The sequence below is a fragment of the Protomyctophum parallelum genome (genome assembly GCF_964188405.1).
Source record: "Protomyctophum parallelum genome assembly, chromosome: 9".
Classification (NCBI taxonomy): Eukaryota; Metazoa; Chordata; class Actinopteri; order Myctophiformes; family Myctophidae; genus Protomyctophum; species Protomyctophum parallelum.
This window is the reverse complement of record NC_139706.1, coordinates 52,873,290-52,899,790: the sequence shown is the minus strand read 5'-3', so window position 1 is coordinate 52,899,790 and position 26,501 is coordinate 52,873,290. Positions and strand designations below refer to the sequence as shown.

The following is a 26,501-nucleotide window of genomic DNA, read 5'->3' as shown; positions in this document are numbered from 1 at the left end:
TAGTAGTTAGTTAGCTAGTTAGCTAATAGTTAGATAGCTAGTTAGCTAATAGTTAGTTAGCTAGTGTTGTTGGCGTTTCTCTTTGATGTCTTGCTCTTCTTCAGGTTGCTGCGTACATCCTGTCCAGCCAGGAAGTAGAGGATGGGGTCAACACAGCTGTTAGCGCTGGCCAGCGGACGAGTCACCTGGAGGGTCAGCACAGGGTTAAACACTGCCCCTAGTGGACGGTTAAATACAATAAAACCCATAGAAACACTGCCCCTAGTGGACGGTTAAATACAATAAAACCCATAGAAACACTGCCCCTAGTGGACGGTTAAATACAATAAAACCCATAGAAACACTGCCCCTAGTGGACGGTTAAATACATTAAAACCCATAGAAACACTGCCCCTAGTGGACACTGGGTGGTAGCATAGGGTTAAATATTGTTTTTTTAAATAATTTTTTTATCCCACGATTTTGTAACCCATTTTTCACCCCTGTGTCATCTAATGTGATCCTGGGCTCTACACACCCTCCGCCAACCTAGTCCCCATATATGGGGGACAAGGGGAGACCAACCTAGTCCCCATATATGGGGGACAAGGGGAGACCAACCTAGTCCCCATATATGGGGGACAAGGGGAGACCAACCTAGTCCCCATATATGGGGGACATGGGGAGAGCAACGGACTTGAACTCATGCTTCCTTCATGCCTGAGTGTCCAAGTTGCTCCTTTACACCTGACAGGGGGGAGTTTCCCTGGTTGGACGTAGCGCGTGGAAGGAACACGTTATTCCAACCAGTTCCTTTCCCCTCCATCAGGCGCCCCGGCTGGCCAGGGGGAGGCAGTTTAGTGACCAGGATTACTGCATGTTTTTTGTGAGGGTACCTAACTACCTACCCTAGGGGACACGGGGAGAACATGCAAACCCAACACACAAAGGCCCTTTCGCCAACCCCGCCTTCGGGTATGGACACTGATGATGCGGCGGAGGAGGAAACACGCCGCCAGCGCCCACAGCGTCCCGAGCGGGAATCGAACCCAGGACCTTCTAGCTGTGAGGCGACAGCACTACCAACTGTGCCACCGTGCCCCTCTTAAATACATTAAAACCCATAGAAACACTGCCCCTAGTGGACACTGGATGGTAGCATAGGGTTAAATACATTAAACCACATAGAAACACTGCCCCTAGTGGACACTGGATATACTAGACCTGTACGTGCCCGTCGCAGTCGGCCACCGGTCTACTTGGGAACGATGCAACTTGGGAACCTAATGATATACGTTGTCATAGCATCCGTTTTAACTGTCAGCCGGTGTCCCACATGGAGATCTGTGTGTGTGCCTGTGTGTGAAGACTGCAAACTGACTGCAAACCTCTATAGAGGTGAAACAGTGTATATATTTTATATAATGTTAAATCTAGTATATAATGTGCCACGTCTCTGCGTACGTGTGTGTGTGTACGGTTGTAATGTACGTAACCCGAGAACCGTTTGACCCACCACCGACTTCACATTCTACACACCCCCACAGGGAGTTCAGTGCCCGGTAACGAGTCGGTCAGACCCACGGTTCTCCAGAACCACCACAAAAGGCTCTGGTCAGGCTCTGCCAGTGGGCCGAATGAGGCCAACTCCTTTCACCTGGTCAGGCTCTGCCAGTGGGCCTAATGAGGCCAACTCCTTTCACCTGGTCAGGCTCTGCCAGTGGGCCTAATGAGGCCAACTCCTTTCACCTGGTCAGGCTCTGCCAGTGGGCCTAATGAGGCCAACTCCTTTCACCTGGTCAGGCTCTGCCAGTGGGCCTAATGAGGCCAACTCCTTTCACCTGGTCAGGCTCTGCCAGTGGGCCTAATGAGGCCAACTCCTTTCACCTGGTCAGGCTCTGCCAGTGGGCCTAATGAGGCCAACTCCTTTCACCTGGTCAGGCTCTGCCAGTGGGCCTAATGAGGCCAACTCCTTTCACCTGGTCAGGCTCTGCCAGTGGGCCTAATGAGGCCAAATCCTTTCACCTGGTCAGGCTCTGCCAGTGGGCCTAATGAGGCCAACTCCTTTCACCTGGTCAGGCTCTGCCAGTGGGCCTAATGAGGCCAAATCCTTTCACCTGGTCAGGCTCTGCCAGTGGGCCTAATGAGGCCAACTCCTTTCACCTGGTCAGGCTCTGCCAGTGGGCCTAATGAGGCCAACTCCTTTCACCTGGTCAGGCTCTGCCAGTGGGCCTAATGAGGCCAAATCCTTTCACCTGGTCAGGCTCTGCCAGTGGGCCTAATGAGGCCAATTCCTTTGCACCTGTGCAATTTCCAGCCTCAACCAATCAGGCTCTGCCAGTGGGCCGAATTGATTGCCAAGTACACTTTTCAGTTTGCAGTCTTCACATACAGGCACGTACACAGACACAGGTCTAGTACATTAAATGGTGAAAAAGTGACCTCTAGTGGCCAGAGGACGAGTTACCTTGTAGGCAAAGCTGGAGGCTTCTAGCAGAGAGCAGCTGACCTGTAGAAATTAAAAACTTAAATTTAGCATTATTAGCATTGTAAAATATTATAATTTACTAACATTATAATATATTATAATGAATTAACATTATTAACATTGTAATTATAATTAACTATTTAATTTTTCACCAAAGACGCCTTGGATTCTTTTCTTTTCAAGTCTGCAATTCACACTTTGACAAGCAGTACAACTTGGAGGAATGATACCTTTTGTCTAAATAACGTTGTAATATTAATGAACTTATAGGACTATAAGATCAAAGGAACGCCAGTCCAAACGTTGCCGAGTCGACTGAAGGTCGACTTCACAACGAAGCAGACGCCCCTTTTACGTGTCATTAAGCCACACCCCCTACTCACCGTGTCATTAAGCCACGCCTCCTACTCACCGTGTCATTAAGCCACGCCTCCTACTCACCGTGTCAGGGTTGACCTGTCGGAGGTATCTGAACGAGTAGTGCAGACTCCTGATTGGACGAGACAACTATTACTATTATCATTATAGACTCCTATTGGACGAAACACTATCATTATCATTATCATTATAGACTCCTATTGGACACATCATTATCATTATTACTATTATACTATTATTATTATTATTATTATTATTATGAGGTATTATTAATATGCTGGCCGAGCGCTTTGGCATGGGGTGTCAGGTCAGCTCCATATATGGAGATCTAAGGGTGGCAGCGGGGGGGCAGTGTCTTTAGTGTGTACAGGGTTTGATGGAATTAATTCTGTATTGGCCATATATGGAGCGCGTCACGAGGTGTGACGGACTGTTTTGCCATATATGGAGCGTGTCACGAGGTGTGACGGACTGTTTTGCCATATATGGCCATATATAGGTTAGCACGCCGTTATTCTTGAACCTGTTATCCAGCCTGTTATTGTATCTGACCTTAGCCTGTCCCTGGTTATCCCTTGCCTGACGCCTTGTACCTTTGCCTGTTCCCAGAACCACTGTGTATGGACCCCGACCGAACTCTGATTCACGACTTGCCTAATCCCTATCGGAACCTACGCCCCACGGACAGCCTTCCAGGAATCCTGACCCACGCTATGCCTACCTACTACGCCTCTGTCTTTTCCCTTTGAACTTTAATAAAAACCGTTAAAGGTTTGCTGCCTGCTTTTGAGTCCTATCCTTTCTGGTGCCTGACAGGTTGTGTGAAAAGGCAGGAAGCAACATGAACAGTATAACAGTAGGGAGGTAGTAGTATTAGTAGTAGTATTAGTAGTAGTATTAGTAGTTTACCTGGTCAGGTGAAAGGGCAGGAAACACAGCATGAACAGTATAACAGTAGGGAGGTAGTAGTATTAGTAGTAGTATTAGTATTAGTAGTTTACCTGGTCAGGTGAAAGGGCAGGAAACACAGCATGAACAGTATAACAGTAGGGAGGTAGTAGTAGTAGTAGTAGTATTTGTTTTAGTAGTAGTATTAGGGTTAGGGTTAGGGTTAGGTGTATATTTACCTGGTCAGGTGAAAAGGCAGGAAACACAGCATTAAGGCTGAAAGGGTTAGGGCTAGGGTTACAGTAGGGAGGTAGTAGTATTAGGGTTAGGGTTAAGGTCATTACACACTGGCGAATTGGCGACGCGATATATTCGTGCGAATAATTCGCATTAAAAAAAAAACAATTGAAGTCCATGCAAGCTTCCACATCAGTGGCGAATGTGCGAATGTGCGAAAATGCGACCGTTTTCGCTTTTATTTGTTCGCTCTGGTGTCGTATTTTGCAGAGATTCGCAGGCGAACTGCAACATGCAATATTTCGCATTTTCAGATCGCTTATTCGCATCGCGTCGCTAATTCGCCAGTGTGTAATGACCTTTAGGGTTAGGTGTATATTTACCTGGTCAGGTGAAAGGGCAGGAAACACAGCATGAAGGCTGAAAGGACGATGATGATCATCTTCACCGACTTCTGTTTGGACCGCTGAGAGGCCACGCCCCCTGTCTCACCTCCTGTCTCACTCTCACTGTAAACGCACACACAGTAGACCTGTCTCACTCTCACTGTAAACACACACACAGTAGACCTGTCTCACTCTCACTGTAAACACACACACAGTAGACCTGTCTCACTCTCACTGTAAACACACACACAGTAGACCTGTCTCACTCTCAAGGCCTATATACTCGGTGAAGAGGTGTGACTACCGAAAAACTACAACATGACGTCACTGAGCCGCGGTGGTAAGAGACTCACCCAAAACACATCTCTGTTTCTACTAAAACTACAACATGATGTCACTGAGCCGCGGTGGTAAGAGACTCACCCAAAAACACATCTCTGTTTTTACTAAAACTACAACATGACGTCACTGAGCCGCGGTGGTAAGAGACTCACCCAAAAACACATCTCTGTTTTTACTAAAACTACAACATGACGTCACTGAGCCGCGGTGGTAAGAGACTCACCCAAAACACATCTCTGTTTCTACTAAAACTACAACATGATGTCACTGAGCCGCGGTGGTAAGAGACTCACCCAAAAACACATCTCTGTTTTTACTAAAACTACAACATGACGTCACTGAGCCGCGGTGGTAAGAGACTCACCCAAAAACACATCTCTGTTTTTACTAAAACTACAACATGACGTCACTGAGCCGCGGTGGTAAGAGACTCACCCAAAAACACATCTCTGTTTTACTAAAACTACAACATGACGTCACTGAGCCGCGGTGGTAAGAGACTCACCCAAAAACACATCTCTGTTTTTACTGAAACTACAACATGGCGTCACTGAGCCGCGGTGGTAAGAGACTCACCCAAAAACACATCTCTGTTTTTACTAAAACTACAACATGACGTCACTGAGCCGCGGTGGTAAGAGACTCACCCAAAAACACATCTCTGTTTTTACTAAAACTACAACATGGCGTCACTGAGCCGCGGTGGTAAGAGACTCACCCAAAACACATCTCTGTTTCTACTAAAACTACAACATGACGTCACTGAGCCCATAATGTTCCAACATTAATAAACCTACCTTAATATTAACCCATAATGTTCCAACATTAATAAACCTACCTTAATATTAACCCATAATGTTCCAACATGTATTAACTAACCTTGACATTAACCCATAATGTTCCAACATTAATAAACCTACCTTAACATTAACCCATAATGTTCCAACATTAATAAACCGACCTTAACATTAACCCATAATGTTCCAACATGTATTAACCTACCTTAGCAGCTTCCTCAGCATTAACCCATGATGTTCCAACATGTATTAACCTACCTTAACATTAACCCATAATGTTCCAACATGTATTAACCGACCTTAACATTAACCCATAATGTTCCAACATGTATTAACCTACCTTAGCAGCTTCCTCAGCATTAACCCATGATGTTCCAACATGTATTAACTAACCTTAACATTAACCCATAATGTTCCAACATGTATTAACCTACCTTAACATTAACCCATAATGTTCCAACATGTATTAACCTACCTTAGCAGCTTCCTCAGCATTAACCCATGATGTTCCAACATGTATTAACTAACCTTAACATTAACCCATAATGTTCCAACATGTATTAACCTACCTTAACATTAACCCATAATGTTAGTTACAACATTAATAAACCTACCTTAACATTAACCCATAATGTTCCAACATGTATTAACCTACCTTAGCAGCTTCCTCAGCATTAACCCATGATGTTCCAACATGTATTAACCTACCTTAGCAGCTTCCTCAGCATTAACCCATGATGTTCCAACATGTATTAACCTACCTTAACATTAACACATAATGTTCCAACATGTATTAACCTACCTTAGCTTTCTCAGCATTAACCCATAACACACCATGACGACGATAAACGGCAGAGCGAACATCAACACAGAAACGGCTGAGCTGTAGAACAGGAAGTCATCAAACAGTTCTGGACTGGTGGTGTCGTAGCAAACTCTCTCTGTGCCCATGTCCCTGAAAGGGTTAATAATATAATATGTTAACTCCTTTAGCGCCATCTACTGTTAGCTACAGACATTAATATAATCTACCGCATAGGATTGTACAATTATCTTATATAGCCTACATTTAACAAACACGCTTGATTGGTTGGTTATACAAGGATAAAAGCAAAAAAAGCACTAAGACTTGTTTACATCAGGTATAAAGTATTGAAACCAGGTCTTCGAGGCGGAAGGGGGGGGGGGGTTGCGCTGCCCGGAGCAGTGTGGTAACCAGGTCTTAGAGGCGGGGGGGGGGGGGGGGGGGGGTTGCGCTGCCCGGAGCAGTGTGGTAACCAGGTCTTCGCCCCTCGGCACTAAGTTGGCCTTAGTGCCACTATAATTAACTGAAACCTCTGCAGCCCTATCCTTTCAGATGCGATGGGTGTGTAATCTCCTTCATTGCAAAACGGCTTGTAACAGTAGTAGTTGTATACAGTATAGGGATGTTTGTACATACTGTAGGAGCAGTAGCAGTAGAAGTAGTACTAGTAGTAGTAGTAGTATTAGTAGTAGGCCTAGTATAACAGTAGTGGTTGTATTAGCAGTAGGCCTAGTATAACAGACAGTAGTGGTTGTATTAGTACAGTAGTATTAGTAGTAGGCCTAGTATAACAGACAGTAGTGGTTGTATTAGTACAGTAGTATTAGCAGTAGGCCTAGTATAACAGACAGTAGTAGTTGTATTAGTACAGTAGTATTACTTGGTTCTAGAGAAGTAGAGGACAGGAGCCTGGCCAATCAGGACACAGATCCAGACGACAGTGGACACCATCTTGGATCGACTGGCGCTGACCCAGCTGAGAGAACGCACAGGATAACACACGCCCAGGAACCTGTATACGCTGATACAGGTCAGGAACAGTATGGAACCTATGATAAAACACATTGCAATGCACTATAACACATTATAATACACTATAACGCACGCCCAGGAACCTGTATATAATACACTATAGCACACGCCCAGTAACCTCCACTTCGGAGGAAAGTCTGGTAAGGCCGGCAGTGTCGGATAGGCAAACTAATATTGTTTATGCCGTTTGTTTTGATGGAATAATTGATCGAACATGTACGCTGTAATATGATTTGATTTGCGTTACCGTAAAGGTTGGAGTAGAACAGGAAGCGTATCAGTTTACACAGAGGTACAAAGGTAGATAGGTTGGGTTAGGTAAGTAGATACAGACAGACAGACAGACAGACAGACAGACAGACAGACAGACAGACAGACAGACAGACAGACAGACAGACAGACAGACAGACAGACAGACAGACACACAGACAGACAGACAGACAGACAGCGTATATATAGGTAGGTAGATTACCGTAAAGGTTGGAGTAGAACAGGAAGCGTATGAGTTTACACAGTGGCTCAGTGAACGGCCAGTCGTTCTCATCAGCGTAATAATAGACGAGGAACGGCAGCGTGAGGATGTAGAGAGAGTCACAGACTGACAGGTTGAACATGAAGATGGTGGACGGGTTCCATCTCTGTAAGAACAATACAACATTATTAATGTACAGTCATATCTCTGTAGGAGAACAATACATTATTATTAATGTACAGTAATCTCTGTAGGAGAACAATACAACATTATTAATGTACAGTCACATCTCTGTAGGAGAACAATACAACATTATTAATGTACAGTCACATCTCTGTAGGAGAACAATACAACATTATTAATGTACAGTCATCTCTGTAGGAGAACAATACAACATTATTAATGTACAGTCATCTCTCTGTAGGAGAACAATACAACATTATTAATGTACAGTCATCTCTATAGGAGAACAATACAACATTATTAATGTACAGTCATATCTCTGTAGGAGAACAATACGACATTATTAATGTACAGTCATCTCTGTAGGAGAACAATACATTATTATTAATGTACAGTAATCTCTGTAGGAGAACAATACAACATTATTAATGTACAGTCATCTCTGTAGGAGAACAATACAACATTATTAATGTACAGTCATATCTCTGTAGGAGAACAATACGACATTATTAATGTACAGTCATCTCTGTAGGAGAACAATACAACATTATTAATGTACAGTCACATCTCTGTAGGAGAACAATACAACATTATTAATGTACAGTAATCTCTGTAGGAGAACAATACAACATTATTAATGTACAGTCATATCTGTAGGAGAACAATACAACATTATTAATGTACAGTCATCTCTATAGGAGAACAATACAACATTATTAATGTACAGTCACATCTCTGTAGGAGAACAATACAACATTATTAATGTACAGTCATCTCTGTAGGAGAACAATACAACATTATTAATGTACAGTCATATCTCTGTAGGAGAACAATACAACATTATTAATGTACAGTCATCTCTGTAGGAGAACAATACAACATTATTAATGTACAGTCACATCTCTGTAGGAGAACAATACAACACTAGAAAATTCGCAATTTTAAAAAATTGCAGAGTGTGGTTGCCGCAGTGGCTTACATATGCCCCTCCCACTAGTATTGCCAGCCAATTACAATTTCAAGTCACGCCTTAGATCGTGCGTAAGTAATTCGGAGGGGATTTAACCCCCGAAATTCATGTTTTTGCGACAAACGGTTACATTTCTCGCGTTTGCGGCGCCCCCTATGGATGAAAATGGAATTGCTTTTAGAACTTGGTTGAGTGAACCACCCCGGACATGTGATTGAAATTTGGGATGGATTGGACATTCCGTTCGTGATTTATGGCATTTTTTGTGATATAGGCCCCTCCTACTAACTTCGGAAGACGATTACGGCCGAACGATACGCACTTTCAAAATTCTGCGGCTCAGTTTTAATTGGATGGGTCCAGAGATCACGTGTGCCGATTTCTGTGAGATTTGGACGAAATCTGTAGGAGGAAAAGCAAAAAGTTTGTTTTGAACAAAATTCAAAATGGCGGAAAATCTATCATGGCGGAAATGGGCGTGGCCTATATGGGGAGATGCGTCATGACCCAAGGAATCCAGGGAAAACATTTTTTTGATTTTACGTCCTACGGTTCAAGAGTTATAAGCCAAAAGGTAAAGTGGGCTGTTATAGCGCCACCATGAGGCCGACCGATAAAATTTTAGTGTTAAATAATTTTAAGGATAATGTTGAATTATCCCTAAAAGTTTTGTAACTATAGTGATTACAGTCTCCAAGGAACAAATACTTGAATGTGTATTTTTGCCTTTTCCCATTCATGTCAATGGGGAAATTTAATTCACTAATAAATTCATATCAATTAAACTATACAACATTTCTCTTAACAAAATACAAGCACACGATTCCCGATTTTTCCGGTCAATTTGACATATGGCTCAAGTGCGTACAGCGTACAGTGTGGGAGGTATAAAGCGTCAAAATAAAGACTACTAATAAAGACCACACTAACAAATAACACTAGAAAATTCGCAATTTTAAAAAATTGCAGAGTGTGGTTGCCGCAGTGGCTTACATATGCCCCTCCCACTAGTATTGCCAGCCAATTACAATTTCAAGTCACACCTTAGATCATGCATAAGTAATTCGGAGGGGATTTAACCCCCGAAATTCATGTTTTTGCGACAAACGGTTACATTTCTCGCATTTGCGGCGCCCCCTATGGATGAAAATGGAATTGCTTTTAGAACTTGGTTGATTGAACCACCCCGGACCTGTGATTGAAATTTGGGATGGATTGGACATTCCGTTCGTGATTTATGGCATTTTTTGTGATATAGGCCCCTCCTACTAACTTCGGAAGACGATTACGGCCGAACGATACGCACTTTCAAAATTCTGCGGCTCAGTTTTAATTGGATGGGTCCAGAGATCACGTGTGCCGATTTCTGTGAGATTTGAACGAAATCTGTAGGAGGAAAAGCAAAAAGTGTGTTTTGGACAAAATTCAAAATGGCGGAAAATCTATCATGGCGGAAATGGGCGTGGCCTATATGGGGAGATGCGTCATTTTGATTTTACGACCTACGGTTCAAGAGTTATAAGCCAAAAGGTAAAGTGGGCTGTTATAGCGCCACCATGAGGCCGACCGATAAAATTTTAGTGTTAAATAATTTTAGGGATAATGTTGAATTATCCCTAAAAGTTTTGTAACTGTAGTGATTACAGTCTCCGAGGAACAAATACTTGAATGTGAATTTTTGCCTTTTCCCATTCATGTCAATGGGGTAATTTAATTCACTAATAAATTCATATCAATTAAACTATACAACATTTCTCTTAACAAAATACAAGCACACGATTCCCGATTTTTCCGGTCAATTTGACATATGGCTCAAGTGCGTACAGCGTACAGTGTGGGAGGTATAAAGCGTCAAAATAAAGACTACTAATAAAGACCACACTAACAAATAACACTAGAAAATTCGCAATTTTAAAAAATTGCAGAGTGTGGTTGCCGCAGTGGCTTACATATGCCCCTCCCACTAGTATTGCCAGCCAATTACAATTTCAAGTCACGCCTTAGATCATGCGTAAGTAATTCGGAGGGGATTTAACCCCCGAAATTCATGTTTTTGCGACAAACGGTTACATTTCTCGCGTTTGCGGCGCCCCCTATGGATGAAAATGGAATTGCTTTTAGAACTTGGTTGATTGAACCACCCCGGACATGTGATTCAAATTTGGGATGGATTGGACATTCCGTTCGTGATTTATGGCATTTTTGTGATATAGGCCCCTCCTACTAACTTCGGAAGACGATTACGGCCGAACGATACGCACTACCAAAATTCTGCATCTGGTGTTTTAATCGGATATGTCCAGAGATCATGTGTGCCGATTTCTGTGAGATTTGGACAAAATATGTAGGAGGAAAAGCAAAAAGTTTGTTTTGGACAAAATTCAAAATGGCGGAAAATCCATCATGGCGGAAATGGGCGTGGCCTATATGGGGAGATGCGTCATGACCCAAGGAATCCAGGGAAAAAATAATTTTGATTTTACGACCTACGGTTCAAGAGTTATAAGCCAAAAGGTAAAGTGGGCTGTTATAGCGCCACCATGAGGCCGACCTATAAAATTATAATTTTAATTAATTTTAGTCATAATTAAGAAATATCCCTAAAAGTTTTGTAACTATAGTGATTACAGTCTCCGAGGAAAAAATACTTGAATGTGATTTTTTGCCTTTTCCCATTCATGTCAATGGGGAAATTTAATTCACTAATAAATTCATATCAATTAAACTATACAACATTTCTCTTAACAAAATACAAGCACACGATTCCCGATTTTTCCGGTCAATTTGACATATGGCTCAAGTGCGTACAGCGTACAGTGTGGGAGGTATAAAGCGACAAAAAAAAGACTACTGTGAAATAATAATAAAAATAATAATAATAATAATAAAGTGTTACAATTACTAGAGTCTGGTTGCCCCTTTTGGGGCAACCACACTAATTATTAATGTACAGTCATATCTCTGTAGGAGAACAATACAACATTATTAATGTACAGTCATCTCTGTAGGAGAACAATACAACATTATTAATGTACAGTCACATCTCTGTAGGAGAACAATACAACATTATTAATGTACAGTCACATCTCTGTAGGAGAACAATACAACATTATTAATGTACAGTCATCTCTGTAGGAGAACAATACAACATTATTAATGTACAGTCACATCTCTGTAGGAGAACAATACAACATTATTAATGTACAGTCATCTCTGTAGGAGAACAATACAACATTATTAATGTACAGTCACATCTCTGTAGGAGAACAATACAACATTATTAATGTACAGTCACATCTCTGTAGGAGAACAATACAACATTATTAATGTACAGTCATCTCTGTAGGAGAACAATACAACATTATTAATGTACAGTCATCTCTGTAGGAGAACAATACAACATTATTAATGTACAGTCACATCTCTGTAGGAGAACAATACAACATTATTAATGTACAGTCATCTCTGTAGGAGAACAATACAACATTATTAATGTACAGTCACATCTCTGTAGGAGAACAATACAACATTATTAATGTACAGTCACATCTCTGTAGGAGAACAATACAACATTATTAATGTACAGTCATCTCTGTAGGAGAACAATACAACATTATTAATGTACAGTCATCTCTGTAGGAGAACAATACAACATTATTAATGTACAGTCATCTCTATAGGAGAACAATACAACATTATTAATGTACAGTCATCTCTGTAGGAGAACAATACAACATTATTAATGTACAGTCATCTCTGTAGGAGAACAATACAACATTATTAATGTACAGTCACATCTCTGTAGGAGAACAATACAACATTATTAATGTACAGTCATCTCTGTAGGAGAACAATACAACATTATTAATGTACAGTCACATCTCTGTAGGAGAACAATACAACATTATTAATGTACAGTCACATCTCTGTAGGAGAACAATACAACATTATTAATGTACAGTCATCTCTGTAGGAGAACAATACAACATTATTAATGTACAGTCATCTCTGTAGGAGAACAATACAACATTATTAATGTACAGTCATATCTCTATAGGAGAACAATACAACATTATTAATGTACAGTCACATCTCTGTAGGAGAACAATACAACATTATTAATGTACAGTCATCTCTGTAGGAGAACAATACAACATTATTAATGTACAGTCACATCTCTGTAGGAGAACAATACAACATTATTAATGTACAGTCATCTCTGTAGGAGAACAATACAACATTATTAATGTACAGTCACATCTCTGTAGGAGAACAATACAACATTATTAATGTACAGTCACATCTCTATAGGAGAACAATACAACATTATTAATGTACAGTCATCTCTGTAGGAGAACAATACAACATTATTAATGTACAGTCATCTCTGTAGGAGAACAATACAACATTATTAATGTACAGTCATCTCTGTAGGAGAACAATACAACATTATTAATGTACAGTCACATCTCTGTAGGAGAACAATACAACATTATTAATGTACAGTCATCTCTGTAGGAGAACAATACAACATTATTAATGTACAGTCACATCTCTGTAGGAGAACAATACAACATTATTAATGTACAGTCACATCTCTGTAGGAGAACAATACAACATTATTAATGTACAGTCACATCTCTATAGGAGAACAATACAACATTATTAATGTACAGTCATCTCTGTAGGAGAACAATACAACATTATTAATGTACAGTCATCTCTGTAGGAGAACAATACAACATTATTAATGTACAGTCACATCTCTGTAGGAGAACAATACAACATTATTAATGTACAGTCATCTCTATAGGAGAACAATACAACATTATTAATGTACAGTCATATCTCTATAGGAGAACAATACAACATTATTAATGTACAGTCACATCTCTGTAGGAGAACAATACAACATTATTAATGTACAGTCATCTCTGTAGGAGAACAATACAACATTATTAATGTACAGTCACATCTCTGTAGGAGAACAATACAACATTATTAATGTACAGTCACATCTCTGTAGGAGAACAATACAACATTATTAATGTACAGTCATCTCTGTAGGAGAACAATACAACATTATTAATGTACAGTCATCTCTGTAGGAGAACAATACAACATTATTAATGTACAGTCATATCTCTATAGGAGAACAATACAACATTATTAATGTACAGTCACATCTCTGTAGGAGAACAATACAACATTATTAATGTACAGTCATCTCTGTAGGAGAACAATACAACATTATTAATGTACAGTCACATCTCTGTAGGAGAACAATACAACATTATTAATGTACAGTCACATCTCTGTAGGAGAACAATACAACATTATTAATGTACAGTCATCTCTGTAGGAGAACAATACAACATTATTAATGTACAGTCATATCTCTATAGGAGAACAATACAACATTATTAATGTACAGTCATCTCTATAGGAGAACAATACAACATTATTAATGTACAGTCATCTCTGTAGGAGAACAATACAACATTATTAATGTACAGTCACATCTCTGTAGGAGAACAATACAACATTATTAATGTACAGTCATCTCTGTAGGAGAACAATACAACATTATTAATGTACAGTCACATCTCTGTAGGAGAACAATACAACATTATTAATGTACAGTCACATCTCTGTAGGAGAACAATACAACATTATTAATGTACAGTCATCTCTGTAGGAGAACAATACAACATTATTAATGTACAGTCACATCTCTGTAGGAGAACAATACAACATTATTAATGTACAGTCATCTCTGTAGGAGAACAATACAACATTATTAATGTACAGTCATCTCTATAGGAGAACAATACAACATTATTAATGTACAGTCATCTCTGTAGGAGAACAATACAACATTATTAATGTACAGTCACATCTCTGTAGGAGAACAATACAACATTATTAATGTACAGTCACATCTCTGTAGGAGAACAATACAACATTATTAATGTACAGTCACATCTCTGTAGGAGAACAATACAACATTATTAATGTACAGTCATATCTCTGTAGGAGAACAATACAACATTATTAATGTACAGTCATCTCTATAGGAGAACAATACAACATTATTAATGTACAGTCATCTCTGTAGGAGAACAATACAACATTATTAATGTACAGTCACATCTCTGTAGGAGAACAATACAACATTATTAATGTACAGTCATATCTCTGTAGGAGAACAATACAACATTATTAATGTACAGTCACATCTCTGTAGGAGAACAATACAACATTATTAATGTACAGTCATCTCTGTAGGAGAACAATACAACATTATTAATGTACAGTCCCATCTCTGTAGGAGAACAATACAACATTATTAATGTACAGTCACATCTCTATAGGAGAACAATACAACATTATTAATGTACAGTCATCTCTATAGGAGAACAATACAACATTATTAATGTACAGTCACATCTCTGTAGGAGAACAATACAACATTATTAATGTACAGTCACATCTCTGTAGGAGAACAATACAACATTATTAATGTACAGTCATCTCTGTAGGAGAACAATACAACATTATTAATGTACAGTCACATCTCTGTAGGAGAACAATACAACATTATTAATGTACAGTCATCTCTGTAGGAGAACAATACAACATTATTAATGTACAGTCATATCTCTATAGGAGAACAATACAACATTATTAATGTACAGTCATCTCTGTAGGAGAACAATACAACATTATTAATGTACAGTCATCTCTGTAGGAGAACAATACAACATTATTAATGTACAGTCACATCTCTGTAGGAGAACAATACAACATTATTAATGTACAGTCATCTCTGTAGGAGAACAATACAACATTATTAATGTACAGTCACATCTCTGTAGGAGAACAATACAACATTATTAATGTACAGTCATATCTCTATAGGAGAACAATACAACATTATTAATGTACAGTCATCTCTATAGGAGAACAATACAACATTATTAATGTACAGTCATCTCTGTAGGAGAACAATACAACATTATTAATGTACAGTCATCTCTATAGGAGAACAATACAACATTATTAATGTACAGTCATCTCTGTAGGAGAACAATACAACATTATTAATGTACAGTCACATCTCTGTAGGAGAACAATACAACATTATTAATGTACAGTCATCTCTGTAGGAGAACAATACAACATTATTAATGTACAGTCACATCTCTGTAGGAGAACAATACAACATTATTAATGTACAGTCATCTCTGTAGGAGAACAATACAACATTATTAATGTACAGTCACATCTCTGTAGGAGAACAATACAACATTATTAATGTACAGTCACATCTCTGTAGGAGAACAATACAACATTATTAATGTACAGTCATCTCTGTAGGAGAACAATACAACATTATTAATGTACAGTCATCTCTGTAGGAGAACAATACAACATTATTAATGTACAGTCACATCTCTGTAGGAGAACAATACAACATTATTAATGTACAGTCATCTCTGTAGGAGAACAATACAACATTATTAATGTACAGTCATCTCTGTAGGAGAACAATACAACATTATTAATGTACAGTCACATCTCTGTAGGAGAACAATACAACATTATTAATGTACAGTCATATCTCTGTAGGAGAACAATACAACATTATTAATGTACAGTCATCTCTGTAGGAGAACAATACAACATTATTAATGTACAGTCATCTCTGTAGGAGAACAATACAACATTATTAATGTACAGTCATATCTCTATAGGAGAACAATACAACATTATTAATGTACAGTCATATCTCTGTAGGAGAACAATACAACATTATTAATGTACAGTCATCTCTGTAGGAGAACAATACAACATTATTAATGTACAGTCACATCTCTGTAGGAGAACAATACAACATTATTAATGTACAGTCATCTCTGTAGGAGAACAATACAACATTATTAATGTACAGTCACATCTCTGTAGGAGAACAATACAACATTATTAATGTACAGTCACATCTCTGTAGGAGAACAATACAACATTATTAATGTACAGTCATATCTCTGTAGGAGAACAATACAACATTATTAATGTACAGTCACATCTCTGTAGGAGAACAATACAACATTATTAATGTACAGTCATCTCTGTAGGAGAACAATACAACATTATTAATGTACAGTCACATCTCTGTAGGAGAACAATACAACATTATTAATGTACAGTCATCTCTGTAGGAGAACAATACAACATTATTAATGTACAGTCATCTCTGTAGGAGAACAATACAACATTATTAATGTACAGTCACATCTCTGTAGGAGAACAATACAACATTATTAATGTACAGTCATCTCTGTAGGAGAACAATACAACATTATTAATGTACAGTCACATCTCTGTAGGAGAACAATACAACATTATTAATGTACAGTCATCTCTGTAGGAGAACAATACAACATTATTAATGTACAGTCATATCTCTGTAGGAGAACAATACAACATTATTAATGTACAGTCATATCTCTGTAAGAGAACAATACAACATTATTAATGTACAGTCACATCTCTGTAGGAGAACAATACAACATTATTAATGTACAGTCATATCTCTGTAAGAGAACAATACAACATTATTAATGTACAGTCACATCTCTGTAGGAGAACAATACAACATTATTAATGTACAGTCACATCTCTGTAGGAGAACAATACAACATTATTAATGTACAGTCATATCTCTATAGGAGAACAATACAACATTATTAATGTACAGTCATCTCTGTAGGAGAACAATACAACATTATTAATGTACAGTCATATCTCTGTAGGAGAACAATACAACATTATTAATGTACAGTCACATCTCTGTAAGAGAACAATACAACATTATTAATGTACAGTCACATCTCTGTAGGAGAACAATACAACATTATTAATGTACAGTCATATCTCTGTAGGAGAACAATACAACATTATTAATGTACAGTCATCTCTATAGGAGAACAATACAACATTATTAATGTACAGTCACATCTCTGTAGGAGAACAATACAACATTATTAATGTACAGTCACATCTCTGTAGGAGAACAATACAACATTATTAATGTACAGTCACATCTCTGTAGGAGAACAATACAACATTATTAATGTACAGTCATCTCTGTAGGAGAACAATACAACATTATTAATGTACAGTCACATCTCTGTAGGAGAACAATACAACATTATTAATGTACAGTCACATCTCTGTAGGAGAACAATACAACATTATTAATGTACAGTCACATCTCTGTAGGAGAACAATACAACATTATTAATGTACAGTCATATCTCTATAGGAGAACAATACAACATTATTAATGTACAGTCATCTCTCTGTAGGAGAACAATACAACATTATTAATGTACAGTCACATCTCTGTAGGAGAACAATACAACATTATTAATGTACAGTCATCTCTGTAGGAGAACAATACAACATTATTAATGTACAGTCATCTCTGTAGGAGAACAATACAACATTATTAATGTACAGTCACATCTCTGTAGGAGAACAATACAACATTATTAATGTACAGTCATCTCTGTAGGAGAACAATACAACATTATTAATGTACAGTCACATCTCTGTAGGAGAACAATACAACATTATTAATGTACAGTCATCTCTGTAGGAGAACAATACAACATTATTAATGTACAGTCACATCTCTGTAGGAGAACAATACAACATTACTAATGTACAGTCACATCTCTGTAGGAGAACAATACAACATTATTAATGTACAGTCACATCTCTGTAGGAGAACAATACAACATTATTAATGTACAGTCATATCTCTGTAGGAGAACAATACAACATTATTAATGTACAGTCACATCTCTGTAAGAGAACAATACAACATTATTAATGTACAGTCACATCTCTGTAGGAGAACAATACAACATTATTAATGTACAGTCATATCTCTGTAGGAGAACAATACAACATTATTAATGTACAGTCATCTCTGTAGGAGAACAATACAACATTATTAATGTACAGTCACATCTCTGTAGGAGAACAATACAACATTATTAATGTACAGTCATCTCTGTAGGAGAACAATACAACATTATTAATGTACAGTCACATCTCTGTAGGAGAACAATACAACATTATTAATGTACAGTCACATCTCTGTAGGAGAACAATACAACATTATTAATGTACAGTCATCTCTGTAGGAGAACAATACAACATTATTAATGTACAGTCATATCTCTGTAAGAGAACAATACAACATTATTAATGTACAGTCACATCTCTGTAGGAGAACAATACAACATTATTAATGTACAGTCATCTCTGTAGGAGAACAATACAACATTATTAATGTACAGTCACATCTCTGTAGGAGAACAATACAACATTATTAATGTACAGTCACATCTCTGTAGGAGAACAATACAACATTATTAATGTACAGTCATCTCTGTAGGAGAACAATACAACATTATTAATGTACAGTCATCTCTGTAGGAGAACAATACAACATTATTAATGTACAGTCATCTCTGTAGGAGAACAATACAACATTATTAATGTACAGTCACATCTCTGTAGGAGAACAATACAACATTATTAATGTACAGTCATCTCTGTAAGAGAACAATACAACATTATTAATGTACAGTCACATCTCTGTAGGAGAACAATACAACATTATTAATGTACAGTCACATCTCTGTAAGAGAACAATACAACATTATTAATGTACAGTCACATCTCTGTAAGAGAACAATACAACATTATTAATGTACAGTAACATCTCTGTAGGAGAACAATACAACATTATTAATGTACAGTCACATCTCTGTAGGAGAACAATACAACATTATTAATGTACAGTCATCTCTGTAGGAGAACAATACAACATTATTAATGTACAGTCACATCTCTGTAGGAGAACAATACAACATTATTAATGTACAGTCATATCTCTATAGGAGAACAATACAACATTATTAATGTACAGTCATCTCTCTGTAGGAGAACAATACAACATTATTAATGTACAGTCACATCTCTGTAGGAGAACAATACAACATTATTAATGTACAGTCACATCTCTGTAGGAGAACAATACAACATTATTAATGTACAGTCATCTCTGTAGGAGAACAATACAACATTATTAATGTACAGTCATCTCTGTAGGAGAACAATACAACATTATTAATGTACAGTCATCTCTGTAGGAGAACAATACAACATTATTAATGTACAGTCATCTCTGTAGGAGAACAATACAACATTATTAATGTACAGTCACATCTCTGTAGGAGAACAATACAACATTATTAATGTACAGTCACATCTCTGTAGGAGAACAATACAACATTATTAATGTACAGTCATCTCTGTAGGAGAACAATACAACATTATTAATGTACAGTCATCTCTATAGGAGAACAATACAACATTATTAATGTACAGTCATATCTCTGTAGGAGAACAATACAACATTATTAATGTACAGTCATCTCTGTAGGAGAACAATACAACATTATTAATGTACAGTCACATCTCTGTAGGAGAACAATACAACATTATTAATGTACAGTCACATCTCTGTAGGAGAACAATACAACATTATTAATGTACAGTCATCTCTATAGGAGAACAATACAACATTATTAATGTACAGTCATATCTCTGTAGGAGAACAATACAACATTATTAATGTACAGTCATCTCTGTAGGAGAACAATACAACATTATTAATGTACAGTCACATCTCTGTAGGAGAACAATACAACATTATTAATGTACAGTCATATCTCTGTAGGAGAACAATACAACATTATTAATGTACAGTCATATCTCTGTAGGAGAACAATACAACATTATTAATGTACAGTCATATCTCTGTAGGAGAACAATACAACATTATTAATGTACAGTCATATCTCTGTAGGAGAACAATACAACATTATTAATGTACAGTCATATCTCTGTAAGAGAACAATACAACATTATTAATGTACAGTCATATCTCTATAGGAGAACAATACAACATTATTAATGTACAGTCATCTCTCTGTAGGAGAACAATACAACATTATTAATGTACAGTCATCTCTGTAGGAGAACAATACAACATTATTAATGTACAGTCATATCTGTAGGAGAACAATACAACATTATTAATGTACAGTCACATCTCTGTAGGAGAACAATACAACATTATTAATGTACAGTCACATCTCTGTAGGAGAACAATACAACATTATTAATGTACAGTCACATCTCTGTAGGAGAACAATACAACATTATTAATGTACAGTCATATCTCTGTAGGAGAACAATACAACATTATTAATGTACAGTCATATCTCTGTAGGAGAACAATACAACATTATTAATGTACAGTCATATCTCTGTAGGAGAACAATACAACATTATTAATGTACAGTCATATCTCTGTAAGAGAACAATACAACATTATTAATGTACAGTCATATCTCTATAGGAGAACAATACAACATTATTAATGTACAGTCATCTCTCTGTAGGAGAACAATACAACATTATTAATGTACAGTCATCTCTGTAGGAGAACAATACAACATTATTAATGTACAGTCATATCTGTAGGAGAACAATACAACATTATTAATGTACAGTCACATCTCTGTAGGAGAACAATACAACATTATTAATGTACAGTCACATCTCTGTAGGAGAACAATACAACATTATTAATGTACAGTCACATCTCTGTAGGAGAACAATACAACATTATTAATGTACAGTCACATCTCTGTAGGAGAACAATACAACATTATTAATGTACAGTCATCTCTGTAGGAGAACAATACAACATTATTAATGTACAGTCACATCTCTGTAGGAGAACAATACAACATTATTAATGTACAGTCATCTCTGTAGGAGAACAATACAACATTATTAATGTACAGTCACATCTCTGTAGGAGAACAATACAACATTATTAATGTACAGTCATCTCTATAGGAGAACAATACAACATTATTAATGTACAGTCATATCTCTGTAGGAGAACAATACAACATTATTAATGTACAGTCACATCTCTGTAGGAGAACAATACAACATTATTAATGTACAGTCATATCTCTATAGGAGAACAATACAACATTATTAATGTACAGTCATATCTCTGTAGGAGAACAATACAACATTATTAATGTACAGTCATCTCTATAGGAGAACAATACAACATTATTAATGTACAGTCATATCTCTATAGGAGAACAATACAACATTATTAATGTACAGTCATCTCTGTAGGAGAACAATACAACATTATTAATGTACAGTCACATCTCTGTAGGAGAACAATACAACATTATTAATGTACAGTCATCTCTGTAGGAGAACAATACAACATTATTAATGTACAGTCACATCTCTGTAGGAGAACAATACAACATTATTAATGTACAGTCATCTCTATAGGAGAACAATACAACATTATTAATGTACAGTCATATCTCTGTAGGAGAACAATACAACATTATTAATGTACAGTCACATCTCTGTAGGAGAACAATACAACATTATTAATGTACAGTCATCTCTGTAGGAGAACAATACAACATTATTAATGTACAGTCATCTCTGTAGGAGAACAATACAACATTATTAATGTACAGTCACATCTCTGTAGGAGAACAATACAACATTATTAATGTACAGTCATCTCTGTAGGAGAACAATACAACATTATTAATGTACAGTCACATCTCTGTAGGAGAACAATACAACATTATTAATGTACAGTCATCTCTATAGGAGAACAATACAACATTATTAATGTACAGTCATATCTCTGTAGGAGAACAATACAACATTATTAATGTACAGTCATCTCTGTAGGAGAACAATACAACATTATTAATGTACAGTCATCTCTGTAGGAGAACAATACAACATTATTAATGTACAGTCATCTCTATAGGAGAACAATACAACATTATTAATGTACAGTCATCTCTGTAGGAGAACAATACAACATTATTAATGTACAGTCATCTCTGTAGGAGAACAATACAACATTATTAATGTACAGTCACATCTCTGTAGGAGAACAATACAACATTATTAATGTACAGTCACATCTCTGTAGGAGAACAATACAACATTATTAATGTACAGTCATCTCTGTAGGAGAACAATACAACATTATTAATGTACAGTCACATCTCTGTAGGAGAACAATACAACATTATTAATGTACAGTCACATCTCTGTAGGAGAACAATACAACATTATTAATGTACAGTCACATCTCTGTAGGAGAACAATACAACATTATTAATGTACAGTCATCTCTCTGTAGGAGAACAATACAACATTATTAATGTACAGTCACATCTCTGTAGGAGAACAATACAACATTATTAATGTACAGTCATATCTCTGTAGGAGAACAATACAACATTATTAATGTACAGTCATATCTCTGTAGGAGAACAATACAACATTATTAATGTACAGTCATATCTCTGTAGGAGAACAATACAACATTATTAATGTACAGTCATCTCTGTAGGAGAACAATACAACATTATTAATGTACAGTCATCTCTGTAGGAGAACAATACAACATTATTAATGTACAGTCACATCTCTGTAGGAGAACAATACAACATTATTAATGTACAGTCATCTCTGTAGGAGAACAATACAACATTATTAATGTACAGTCACATCTCTATAGGAGAACAATACAACATTATTAATGTACAGTCATCTCTCTGTAGGAGAACAATACAACATTATTAATGTACAGTCATCTCTGTAGGAGAACAATACAACATTATTAATGTACAGTCATCTCTGTAGGAGAACAATACAACATTATTAATGTACAGTCATCTCTGTAGGAGAACAATACAACATTATTAATGTACAGTCATCTCTATAGGAGAACAATACAACATTATTAATGTACAGTCATCTCTGTAGGAGAACAATACAACATTATTAATGTACAGTCATCTCTATAGGAGAACAATACAACATTATTAATGTACAGTCATCTCTGTAGGAGAACAATACAACATTATTAATGTACAGTCATCTCTATAGGAGAACAATACAACATTATTAATGTACAGTCATCTCTGTAGGAGAACAATACAACATTATTAATGTACAGTCATCTCTATAGGAGAACAATACAACATTATTAATGTACAGTCACATCTCTATAGGAGAACAATACAACATTATTAATGTACAGTCACATCTCTATAGGAGAACAATACAACATTATTAATGTACAGTCACATCTCTGTAGGAGAACAATACAACATTATTAATGTACAGTCATATCTCTGTAAGAACAATACAACATTATGAATGTACAGTCACATCTCTGTAAGAACAATACAACATTATTAATGTACAGTCACATCTCTGTAAGAGAACAATACAACATTATTAATGTACAGTCATCTCTGTAGGAGAACAATACAACATTATTAATGTACAGTCATCTCTCTGTAGGAGAACAATACAACATTATTAATGTACAGTCATCTCTGTAGGAGAACAATACAACATTATTAATGTACAGTCATCTCTGTAGGAGAACAATACAACATTATTAATGTACAGTCATCTCTGTAGGAGAACAATACAACATTATTAATGTACAGTCATCTCTGTAGGAGAACAATACAACATTATTAATGTACAGTCATCTCTATAGGAGAACAATACAACATTATTAATGTACAGTCATCTCTGTAGGAGAACAATACAACATTATTAATGTACAGTCACATCTCTATAGGAGAACAATACAACATTATTAATGTACAGTCACATCTCTATAGGAGAACAATACAACATTATTAATGTACAGTCATCTCTGTAGGAGAACAATACAACATTATTAATGTACAGTCATCTCTGTAGGAGAACAATACAACATTATTAATGTACAGTCATCTCTGTAGGAGAACAATACAACATTATTAATGTACAGTCATCTCTATAGGAGAACAATACAACATTATTAATGTACAGTCATCTCTGTAGGAGAACAATACAACATTATTAATGTACAGTCATCTCTCTGTAGGAGAACAATACAACATTATTAATGTACAGTCATCTCTGTAGGAGAACAATACAACATTATTAATGTACAGTCATCTCTGTAGGAGAACAATACAACATTATTAATGTACAGTCATCTCTATAGGAGAACAATACAACATTATTAATGTACAGTCATCTCTATAGGAGAACAATACAACATTATTAATGTACAGTCACATCTCTATAGGAGAACAATACAACATTATTAATGTACAGTCACATCTCTATAGGAGAACAATACAACATTATTAATGTACAGTCACATCTCTGTAGGAGAACAATACAACATTATTAATGTACAGTCATATCTCTGTAAGAACAATACAACATTATGAATGTACAGTCACATCTCTGTAAGAACAATACAACATTATTAATGTACAGTCACATCTCTGTAAGAACAATACAACATTATTAATGTACAGTCACATCTCTGTAGGAGAACAATACAACATTATTAATGTACAGTCACAGACTGACAGGTTGAATATAAATATGGTGGACGGATTCCATCTCTGTAAATATAACAATAAAACATGTTTTTAATGTGTCACACACTGAGAGGTTGAAGATAAACACTGTAGAGGGATTCAGCTAAACAATAAAACATGCATTAATAAATAAAACATGTATTGATAAACAATGAAACATTTATTGCGATCTAGAGGTTAAATGGACAGGAATCAGTAAAAAGGGAGACATCGAAGAGGAAGGATGGATGGGGAAGGATCAACATATGGAATGTCAGAACAGGTCAATTATATTCTGACTATAGGTTAGGGCCGATTCATACTCCTATTTTAGAGCCGAATAAAAGTCGGTTCGGCTCTGTAGAGCCTACAATGTGACGTCATTTGAGGTTCGGGGGGGCGGGTACCGTCCTAAAGTCGGCTCTTCGGTGCTACTGAAAATTTCTGACGAGCCGAAATCATTTCGGCACTACAGCGCCGAAACAGCGGTAAAATAGGAGTATGAATCGGCCCTTAGGGTCCTGAAGAGAATAACGTTGAGTCCCAGACCCACTACACTGACAGCTTACAGGTTAGGGTTAGCGTTAGGGTTAGCGTTAGGGTTAGCGTTAGGGTTAGCGTTAGTTACTGGTAATACTTACCTTAGTTCTGAACAGAATAGCATTCAGTCCAAGACCAACTGCACTGACAGGTTACAGGTTACAGGTTAGGGTTAGCGTTAGGGTTAGTGTTATGGTTAGTTACTGGTAATACTTACCTTAGTTCTGAACAGAATGACGTACAGCGCGGTAGCATTCAGTCCCAGACCCACAAGGAACACCAGAGCGTAGCTGACAGGAAGCAGGATGTATTTAAAGTCCTCCTCAAAGTCGCAGTGGTTCAAATCACTCAGGTTGAACTTAGTGCCGTTGTCGTCAGAGGACGGTAGGGAAGCCATAGCGAC

At 36.9% G+C, this 26,501-nt stretch overlaps 1 protein-coding gene across 1 annotated transcript; it reads right to left on the bottom strand.

The window, feature by feature from the left end:
* p2ry2.1 (purinergic receptor P2Y2, tandem duplicate 1) lies at positions 1-26,501 on the bottom strand. The gene is made up of 8 exons (XM_083772621.1): positions 26,316-26,501; positions 7,805-7,970; positions 7,181-7,349; positions 6,298-6,450; positions 4,354-4,479; positions 2,909-2,957; positions 2,447-2,488; positions 1-185 (listed from the first exon to the last, which is right to left on the bottom strand). Exons 1-8 carry the CDS (start codon positions 26,493-26,495, stop codon positions 57-59), a joined length of 1,014 nt encoding a protein of 337 aa, XP_083628747.1. The 5' UTR covers positions 26,496-26,501; the 3' UTR covers positions 1-56.

Excerpts from the sequence above, each read along its gene's own strand:
- p2ry2.1 (XM_083772621.1), bottom strand. The coding sequence starts at position 26,495 with ATGGCTTCCCTACCGTCCTCTGACGACAACGGCACTAAGTTCAACCTG. Across the intron at positions 7,350-7,804 it reads GTTCTACTCCAACCTTTACG|GTTCCATACTGTTCCTGACC; the intron begins GTAATCTACCTA and ends GTTTTATCATAG. Across the intron at positions 186-2,446 it reads CCTCCAGCTTTGCCTACAAG|GTGACTCGTCCGCTGGCCAG; the intron begins GTAACTCGTCCT and ends CTGACCCTCCAG.